Here is a 10912-nt window from a genome sequence, read left to right on the forward strand (position 1 = left end):
GGTGTCTCGCGAAGAGCAGCCCCGGAGGGTGGTGTCCCTCGGGTGGGTCCCTGGCTGAAGGGGGGCTTGAAAGTGCTGCCTGTGCGCACCCCTCCCCGCCGCTTCCCGGTAGGATAACACCTGCACCGACGGCGGTGTGGCGTAGGAAACAGCCTGGGAGGTGCATGGAAAACACATTTCAGGTCCCGAAAAGTGACCCAGGAGAGAAATAATTTCCGGTGCACCGTAGCAGCTCTGAGGTGGGTTATAAATGAGGAGAATACAGCGCTCCCACGATGAGGACAGCAAAGAGCACTGTTATTTTAAGGTTTTTTTAAAAATCTAGAAGCTATTCCGAATAGCCTCATGGTATACAGTAGCACTGGTTATACGTGTATTTGAACGTGGGTTGCTTTTTTCTTAAAAACGTGATTTACTCAAAGATCAAGGGTTAGCAAGTCAAGGTGCTCGATCTGAAAGGATTAATAGTGTGTGTGTTTTTTTGCCACAGAAACAAGAAAATTGTTGATTATTCTCAATTTATGGATTTGGAAGATGATGGTAAGTGGCACGTTCTTGTGCAGAAGAAAAATTCCAAACACTAATGTCACCACCACTAATGGCATCATCACTGATGTGTTTTCAATGGAAAGCAATCTGGGCACGCTGGTAAAAATCCTAGTTCAACACGAATATGATGGCTGTAAACCAGAGTATAACAGTATGTCAGGAAACTGGTGAATTATGTCTTGTTGCAGGAAAATCTGTTTCTCCCTTTGCCTCAGTTTTCAGTGGGAATTGATTGCTCCACGTCCTCCTGATTATCAGTTCATAGGCTTGCAAATGATAATATAAAGGAGGTGTGAATCATCTGTACTTCTCCTACAGTCTGTATCTTGATGGGTTTTGGGTAAGGACATAGCAGTTAAATTTTGAGTTTCATTGATAAGAAAAATAAATGGCAGGCTATAGCCCTAACGGGTGTTCCACATTTTTCTTACAGAATTTGTTTGCTTTCATGTTTTGTTTGTTTGGTTTTTTCCATGTTGTTTGCAGGATCTGGGGAACAGTTTGAATTGGTGGGAAGGGAAGAGCAAAAGTCAATAATATCAGTCTTATGTGAATCGTGTGGATTAATGTATATTCTTAGTTTCAGGAGTTTAAATGTGGTGCATGACTTTTCTTAGTGTATAAGTGACCACTTTCAGTATTAAAGACAAGTGTAAATTCTCAGAAACGTTAGTGATCTTATCTAAGGTTCTCCATCTGAATACTGAGAATACTGAAGATTATTTTTTCCTTATTTTGCACTGTGATCTGCAGTGTCTTCAGGTGGAAGAAAGGCAGTTTTCATGCCTTTAAATTTTCTTTGAAAATTGGAGAAATGCATTGTATTTGATAAGAGGCAATATGAAAATGGTGGAAAAAAGGGAGCAGCTGACATTTTTTGAAAAATGGGAGTCATTAAAGGGAACAATTCCTAAAACACCGAGAACTCTAATGGTGATTACACTGTTATAATTGATTGCTTTTCAGCATATTAAAAAGTGTACTTCTAGTTATTGAAAATCTGGTAACACATTGGATGCTGAAGCTTTATTGCCATATTGGTAATAATTGAAATAATTACCTCTTCGATAAAAGTATATGCAAAAGAGGTCTTGTTAAATTTTAATTTAAAATGTATTTAAGAATAGTATAGTTCTAGTTACTGTGTTCTTCAAAAATAGAGTTAGTTTCCAAAAGGTTATTTTTCTTATATTTTCTGTGTGTGATGAAATGAAGTTGAATGACCTTTTGGCTGTATGGAAGAATATAGGTAAACTCACTAGAGCTTGTTGCTGTTTCACAAATAGATGAAGACTTTGCGTGTATAGGTGCACCTTCAAGCAAAAAATCCAGAACACAGCTTAAGGAACCAAAGAAGGAGAAAAAAGAGAAGCAAAAAAAGCCACAGGAAGAATTGACTCCGTCACAAAAGCAGACACCTAGTAAAAGGTAAGGAACGTTAACATGTGGTCAACTCTGTGTAAAGCTGGATTTCAGTAATAGTATTTGTGTTCTGGTGTGGTTTTTTTTTTTTCTGGAGTTTTAAGCTGCTGAGAATAAACAACTAACATATTAGTGTGATAAAGCTTATTGCTATAGTTGCAAATCAGGGGAAGATTATGCATAGAGTTGGGAAAACTTGTTCAGTAGTGAGCTATGTCTGTTTTGTTACAGCTATAAAAAAATTCCCGCAAGCATCCTGTGTAGGTGCAGGAACAGGTTTGCGTGTCTGATCTTGTCTTGATATCTCTACAGTGCAAGATAACGGTAACAATTCTGAGTCACTTAAGGACTCATAAACCTGAGAAACATCAAGATGAGCTTCATTCCTTAAAAAAAACTTGATAGACAATATGAAGTCAATGTCAATGAGAAAAGAAATCTGATTATTTTGGTGGTAGAATTGTGTATAAATATTACATGTCAGTGTGGTAAAATATTTCTATGTAAAGAAGTTCAGTGAGGCAGAAGTAGATCTGTAACACTCGTGTCATTGTTTTATTATTTAGCATGTTTGGGTTTTTTTCTAGGATATCCTTGGATGACAAACTTTGTCAAAGAGATTTGGAAGTCGCCTTAGACTTATTCATCAAAAAAAAATCTGCAAATATCCTTGAGGTGCAAAATTCAGAAGAACAAGGTTATTTTACAGTTAAATGCAACACTATTTATATGTAGTGAATTCAAAAATGACTTAATTTATTTTACAGTGAAATAGGTTGAAAGTCATGTTTTATTTCAAGACGTCATGATAAGGAAATAAGAATTTCTAGGTACTGCCTGTCTTCTTACGTTGTTTTTTCCTATGAGAAAAAGTGACTCTTCAGTAAGATCTTCAAAACATATAGTTTGATTAGAAACAGATAAAAATGTTAGTTATTTTAATTTCATAGTAACTTTTTATAATTTTTTTTTGTATACTCGTATTTTATATTTTGGTTTTTTTCTGGATCCTAAAACAGGTAAAAATATTGAATCAGAAAATGTACACAGGAGGCCCCTTTTTTCGAACTGCAGTGTAGACAGTGAACTTTTAGGTAAGTTGTTCTCATACTCTGTCTTTTCAGAAATAGCATGTCAAGATACATTTAAATAGCTTGTCTCTTCTTAGTTTCCATTGATTTCTGGTTTTCACTTACATGAATAAGAGTCTCTATCCTAAATAAAGACTGAAGGATGCATTAATTTTTTCATTAAAAGTTTATTCCCAGTCTTAAAATGGGAAAACCTGTGGATTGCTGAATGAGATTCTGACAGATCACTGAAAGTTAGTTAGAAAAAGCAATATGATTTTGCATGCTGAGTTTGTTCTTACTCTCAACTCCTTAATGGGTTGGTAATGCCTAAACATGAGATAAACATGACTAAAACATTTACTGTGCCATTGGAAACTTTTTAGTTTTTCCAGATTTAGTTTTGGTCTTCTCTCCTTTTGTTAACTTGATTAGAGATAAATATAACTTTCACAAAAGTTTGTGAAAGTTCTGTATTAGAGAAGATACAGTTTTTTCAGTTAAAAGAGTAAAATGAGAATCATGTGAAAACAAGTGCTGATGGTATGTTTCTGTATAGTATACTTCAAAATCATCGAATGGTTTGTGTTGGAAGGGACCTTAGAGATCATCTAGTTCCAACCCCCCTGCCATGGGCAGGGACACCTTCCGCAAGATCAGGTTGCTCAAAACTCCATCTGACTTAACTTTGAACAATTCCAGGGACAGGGCATCAGAGAATATTAGACTCATAGAATCATAGAATCAGAGAATGGTTTAGGTTGGAAGGGACCTTAAAGATCATCTAGTTCCAGCCCCCCTACTGTGGGCAGGAACACCTTCCACTAGCCCAGGTTGTTCAAAGCCTCATCCAGCCTGGCCTTGAACCCCTCCAGGGATGGGGCATCCACAGTTTCTCTGGGCAGCCTGTTCCAGTGCCTCACCACCCTCACAGTGAAAAATTGATTCCTTAATATCTAATCTTAAATTGACCCTCTTTCAGCTTGAAACTGTTCCCCCTCATCCTATCGCTACACTCCCTGATAAAGAGTCCCTCCCCAGCTTTCCTGTAGGCCCCCTTTAGTTACTGGAAGGCTGCTATAAAGTCTCCCTAGAGCCTTCTCTTCTCTATGCTAAACAACCCCAACTCTCTCAGCCTGTCCTCATATGGGAGGTGCTCCAGCCCTCTGACCATCTTCATGGCCCTCCTCTGGACTTGCTCCAACACATCCATGTCCTTCCTGCGCTGAGGACTCTGGAGCTGGATACAGTACTGCAGGTGTGGTCTCAGGAGGGCGGAGCAGAGGGGGAAAATCACCTTCTTTGACATGCTGGTCACAATTCTTTTGATGCAGCCCAGGATACGGTTGGCTTTCTGGGCTGCAAGCACACATTGCTGGCTCATGTTGAGCTTCTCATCATCCAGCACCCCCAAGTCCTCCTCAGGGCTGTTCTCAATCCATTCTCCATCCAGCCTGTATTTGTGCTTGGGATTGCCTTGACCCATGTGCAGGACCTTGTTGAACTTCATGAGGTTTGCACGGTCCCATCTCTCAAGCCTGTTGAGGTCCCTCTGGATGGCATCCCTTCCCTCCAGCGTGTCGACTGCACCGCACAGCTTGGTGTTGTCAGTAGACTTGCTGATGGTGCACTCCTTAATGATTCTATGATTCTGTAATTCAATCCCACTGTCCATGTTGCCAACAAAGATGTTAAACAACACTGGTCCCAATACTGACCCCTGTGGAATGCCACTTGACACTTGTCTGCACTTGGACATCGAGCCATTAACCACAATCACATAAATTAATTCTGGGAACTCAAATACCTGCTTCTTTTTGAGTAGGAGAATAGATTTACTGTGAGTTTGAGTTAATTAGACCACCTTCTGTTTTCCAGGTCTCGATCAGGTTATAGATGATGACGTACCTAGGGGTGATGGTAGGCAAAGGACAGCAGCATCCAAAGTTCCAGCACATCAGAAGAAGTTACTGACTGTTGACAGCGATGATGCAGAGCATGCTACTGACTCAGAGCCAGAATCTGTACCCAGTAAGTTCTTCTCTGTAAAAACCCTCTCCTCAGATGTGCTTTGAATATAATGCCTTACATTTAGTTTATATTTTCAGTGAAATGCATACTAATTCTAGTGTGTCTTCCCTCCCTCCCCTTACTGAAGCATTATCTTTTAATACTAGTGGCATATCAATTGCACTGTGACACTAAATTTAACATTGGAGCTTATTTATACACATTCCCAAAACTAGCAAAATTATACTTCTTCTCTGCATTTGCTGCAGTATGTCAGAACAAACCAGGAAAGTTTCATCTCTTTTAAAGAGCCTGTGTTCATTTTTTCAGTTGCTGTCTGGGGTTTGCGTCAAAACAGTGACTCTGGAGTAGTGTCAGGTGTTAGTGCTTTCAGTATTGGCTCTGTTTAAGCTTATTTAAAAAAATAAGTAGCCTCCCTTCTTTCCTTCCTCCAGTTCTCAGCTCTTAGGAAACCATGCTGCGTCCGATTGAAGGTCAGCCTAGCCTTATACTCTGCTTCTCGTAGCAGTTAAGTATTGAATGCCTGCAGAGTATGGCAGACATCTCTCTCTCGTTCCTCAGTGGTTAACATGTCTGTATCCATTCTTTTATTACTTACTGCAAGGTTAATCGAAAAATATTTCTAGAATTGTTAGTGAAATAAAAAAGCAGGTAATAATCCAGATATTCCTGTTGATAGAGAATTCTTTTTAAGATTTGCTAATGGATAGGTTTTTTTAATAATAAATCTATAAAGTCTTTCTTACAGATGAAATTAGACATAGTGTTTTCCCACTTTAAATAGTCACGATTAAGAATATGTAAAAATCAGAAGCCCTGCCAAATAATTTTAACTTTTTTATCTTGCACACATGGAATATTGGCAATTCTGCTGTTAAAATCATTATTGTATGCAGTTTATTCCAGGGCGTTCCATTATTAAAGTACAGAGCAAGAATTCTGTATATACAGAATGTTTTATGGAGGCTATTTCTTTCTCTGTTCAGCATATAAATACATGAAATTTTTTTTGCTATATCCCTAAGATATCCTGGCTCTTTATGTCTAGAGTGTGATTAAAAGGCCCTAGAGTAATAGTAAATTGTATTTCCTGTAAAGAGATTACATCCCTTTTCCTTGCTGTAGGTGAGGAGTCAGAAGACGATTCAGATTATAGCGAAGGTGGTAATGAAGACTTTGCTATGGAAAAGAAGAAAGCCAAAGGAAATAAAAAGAAAATCAAACAAAAGATGCCAGCTGCAAGAGAGAAGAAAACTCCAAAATCCAAGATTAATGCTATGGGTAAGTTTGTACCATGAATTTGAAATAGACTTCTTTGTAATAAAAGTTCTTTTTGTTTTCACTGAAGGAATAGATAAATTTGTCTGACAGACTGACTTCAGGGTTATGATGAAAATGACTACATGCAGAATAAAGGGAGCAGAGTAGAAAAAAATCCTGAAAGAGAAAACACTTCATAGTAAACTAACACTCCTTACAATAAAAGCACACAAAAGTTCATTTATTTTTAAATAACTATATCTAGCTTTTAAGAAAAGGTTAAATAACAATGAGCGATCTAAGGATTTTTTTTTAATTATCTCAGAGCATCCTCTTGCAGTTGCATTTATGACTTTTTAATTCAAGGATAGCTAAACAATGCTAATTCTACTAACCACTTGGTAGAAAACATAGAATATGCATGCCCTTCAGAGCCGATTGTTCACTGTGTTGCTAACACAATTTAAGCAGCTTAGGAAAATTCTTACCATGGTGTTAAATCTTGTGCCTGGCTTGGTAATGTATTTTATTTTCAGGCCTGAGTTTACAACATGTAATATAGTTTAAAATTAGCAAACTGTTCCTTGCCATAACTAAAACTTTGTGCAGAGGAATCTTTCCTCTTGGAAATTTGATATCTGGCAGGTCTTCAGGAAGAAATTGTTACATTGCTTATTTTCAAACCAGGATTGAAATTCCAGAGTATAACAGAACCAACTGTATAAATATATACTGTTAAAGATGTGACAGGTTAGTAACATACTCATTATTTCTCTCGATGCAGAGAGCTCATGCTGTGCAGTGATCTATCACCTTACACAGTGTGATGATTTCTTTGCTAAAGAGTATCTTTCTAAGGTCATTTTTATTTTCAAACTAAATATCACCTGTAGTTTCTCCTCCACGGATAATGGAACAAAAATCTGAGCCAACACAAAAGATGATGTCCAGTTCTTCAGAACCAGTTGGGAGGCCTTTACATACATCAAGCCCTGTAACAGACAGGAAGCCTAAATGGATACCACCAGGTACCTTTGAGATTGTAACTGTAAACAGATACATTAGTTGACTGAAATTCTTGGCAGTCTCTTCGAAAAGCAAACAAACAAATAAACAGTATTTGGCCCAGGTGGCCAAGAAGGCCAACAGCATCCTGGCCCGCATCAGAAATGGTGTGGCCAGCAGGACTGGGGAAGTGATTGCGCCCCTGTACTCGGCACTGGTGAGGCCACACCTTGAATCCTGTGTTCAGTTTTGGGCTCCTCACCACCACAAGAAGGACATTGAGGTGCTGGAGCAGGTCCAGAGAAGGGCAACAAAGCTGGTGAAGGGTCTAGAGCACAGGTCTTATGAGGAGCGGCTGAGGGAGCTGGGGTTGTTTAGTCTGGAGAAGAGGAGGCTGAGAGGAGACCTCATCACTCTCTACAACTACCTGAAAGGAGGGTGTAGTGAGGTGGGTGCTGGCCTCTTCTCTAAAGTAACAAGTGATAGGACAAGAGGAAATGGCCTCACGTTGCACCAGGGGAGGTTTGGGCTGGATATTAGGAAAAATTCTTCACTGAAAGAGTGATCAGGCATTGGAACAGGCTGCCCAGGGAAGTGGTGGAGTCACCATCCCTGGAGGTGTTCAAGAAATGTGTAGATGTGGTGCTTAGGGACAGGGTTTAGTGAGTTAGGTGGTGCTGGGTTGGACTTGATGATCCTTGAGGTCTTTTCCAACCTTAATGCTCTGAAAAATTACTGCCCTCTTATAATGAAAGGTGTTCTTTTGACCTTAGATTAAAAAAAAAAAAAAAAAAAAAAGCTGTCTCTGTGCTTCTTTTCCTCTTACAGTATTATCCTTAATGCCTTTATGTGGGGAGGTTAATAACATATTTTTCAAATTGTGGATCAAATCTTAATCAAGAGATTGTCTTGTGGCCATTTCTCTCTTGTTAAGAACTTTCTTTATTTCTGGTACGTGCTGCATTATTGTCTATTCGAAACAAATAGTACTAGACAAATGTTGGAGTATTTTAACTGCTTTAGTGATGCAAATGCTTAGAAGCTTTATTTTCTTAAAATGTTTGAGCATGCTGCTGCTGCTGACTCCTGCTTCTTGCTTCAATTTTCCTTCATATTTACTCTTCTGTACATGTTTCTTTCTGTTTGGCTCCTTTCTCTCAAGCCTTCTTTTCTCACTTGGAGTTGTGTTCAATTGTGCAGTTCTCTGTGGAGCCCCTGAAAATGCACAGTACACTGGGAACAGTTTTTATGTGCTTGTCTAGTGCTGCTCCAGTGTGTTGGTGGTTACTTAAAACTGTGCACCATACCTGCTGTGTTGGCTCCCAAATAGATTGATTCCCAGTGAGTATGCTCATTTTCACATGCTTCTGTGGTGTATTGTTCAGACCTTTTTGCAATATCTTTAGAATACTTTTTGTTCTGCTGTTAAACTTTTAAAAAGATAAGTTATATGCTTTATTTTTTCTCCTCTTCTTACACCTTCTTCTTGTTTTAAAATTATTTTCAGCTGCATCAGGAAGCAGTAATAACTCTACAAAATATGCTTCAGTTAAGTCACCTACTCAGTGTCTTAGACTTGGCCTCTCCAGACTAGCAAGAGTCAAACCACTGCATCCCAGTGCTACCAGCAGTTAAGTGGTCAGCGACAAGGTGCCAATGAAGGAAAAGACATTGGAAAGTGTTTTGCTTATCAGTAGAGGGTGGGCAGCAAGGCTTCATGGCATCATCCATTCTGGAGGACTCTTATTTATGTATGTACCTAATGCTATAATGAGTTTTTATCCTGCAAAATGCTTGACATCCTTAAGTGCTAATGAATAATAATATTATATAATTGAGGTGACATCTGAGTCACCAGCTCTTTGATGTATTATACTCAGAGGTGTGGGTTTGTGATCATTTTAATTCTCAGATATCTAAACTCTTGGCATTAAAATAGTCTAGACAGCACTATGTCAGTTATAGAATTTGATACCTCAAATGGGTTCTTCACACAAGTGAAAGTCACAGTTTAAAAAAATATTTCTTGGAAGAGTGAAATTATCACTTTCCACCCCCTTCTTGGAAAGTTTGTCACCACTTTCTCAAAATCTGTTAATGTTTGCATTTCTTATACATGTATTTTAATGTATTTTTATATGTTATAGATATAAATGGTTTTTAGAATGTTGTATTTTGTAAAAAACCTAAAATAAAATATATATTCTAATTAATCATGTTAATTTACTTCATTCATTTTGAAAATTACTTCTTTGGCTGCAGTCCAGCAAATATTTTTGCACGTGCATACTCTTATTTAAGTCAGCAGCATTAGCCAGGCTCAGATGGTGAGGATTTTGCTTTGGGTTCATTGGTTTTCATTGAAGACCACGATACCATCCATAGTTAGTGGATTTTGTAAAGTGTTGAAGTGATAGTTACTGAGTAATGAGACTGAGTTTTCAAACTTAACAATCCACAGTGCAAATAATTTCCTATCTAAGCATACTGGCCATGTCAGGTGACACAGCAGATGCATTTCTCCCTGTATTAAGGGATCTGGTCATGTCTGAATGAATTGCATTAACAAAGGAATATACACCCTTATTCAGAGTAATTACACAGCCAAAAGCACGGTGCTGCCTAAAGTAAAACTCTGGTATGACGAATTACTTTTTAACTGTATAATACTTCCATTATTAAGATACTAATAAATGCATATTTATTAAAAAGAATATGCGTATTGCCTTATGGAAGGAATGAGGAGAAATCTGTGGATGAAAATCTGTTTCTCGGAACAGAAAAATACACCAGTTGAAAATGGCTAAAATTTAGGGACACCGCAGAGTAAAATTGCTTTGAATATTCAGATTTATGTGCCTCTAGCTGTTCAGTGTCATCAGTGCATCTCACTTCCTGCTCTCTTCTTTGAGAGTACTGACAATGCCACAAAAAAAGGAGGAGGAAGTCACTAGACAGACAAGACCAGCAGAAACCTACAAAGCAGAAGTTAAAATTAAGTACTGTGGATTGGTGAGATAAATCTGTGTGTTTGGGGAGACTTGCAGCACCTCCTTCATACTCTGTGCCACAGAAACTCTGTTTTAGACAATGGTGACTGGGCATTTCACAGAAGACATGTCTTGCTGCATTAAGATCCATGAATGACAGCTTTGCAATTAATATCGATGCTTTACCGCAGCAGCTCTTAAGACCTTTTAATACATTAAGGTTTAGAGTTTAGATTTGATATTCCTAATAATAGATGCAGATTATTATTTAAAGGAAAATATTCAAAAGGTATATAAAGCAAGAGCAGGGCTCAGCCTTCCTGATTTGTTTGAACACAGGATTTCAGAAGATGCTGAGCAGGCGTGTGGCAGATGGGCATTTGGAACCTCCAGCATCAGAATGAATAGAACAGAATAAAGTAGTTCCAGTTGGAAGGGACCTACAACAATAATCTAGTCCAACTGCCTGACCAACTCAGGGCTGAACAAAAGTTAAAGCAAATTATTAAGGCTGGCAGGCTTTGGGCATTGACCACCTCTCTAGGAAGGCTGTTCCAGTGTCTGATCACCTTCTCGGTAAAGAAA

The 10912-nt window shown here is 38.3% G+C and overlaps 1 protein-coding gene across 1 annotated transcript; it reads left to right on the forward strand.

Moving 5' to 3' along the window:
• Positions 1-434: 434 nt before the first annotated feature.
• RAD51AP1 (RAD51 associated protein 1) lies at positions 435-8972 on the forward strand (the record flags this gene model as incomplete). Its single annotated transcript, XM_010083886.1, is given in 8 exon segments — positions 435-540; positions 1836-1977; positions 2559-2668; positions 2991-3065; positions 4920-5072; positions 6198-6349; positions 7210-7360; positions 8845-8972. Coding segments are annotated over 8 exon segments (1017 nt in total), but the record flags the coding sequence as incomplete, so codon positions are not given.
• Between the last annotated feature and the right edge of the window lie 1940 nt (positions 8973-10912).

This window comes from Pterocles gutturalis, unplaced genomic scaffold (genome assembly GCF_000699245.1).
Source record: "Pterocles gutturalis isolate BGI_N339 unplaced genomic scaffold, ASM69924v1 scaffold14360, whole genome shotgun sequence".
NCBI classification, from domain to species: domain Eukaryota; kingdom Metazoa; phylum Chordata; class Aves; order Pterocliformes; family Pteroclidae; genus Pterocles; species Pterocles gutturalis.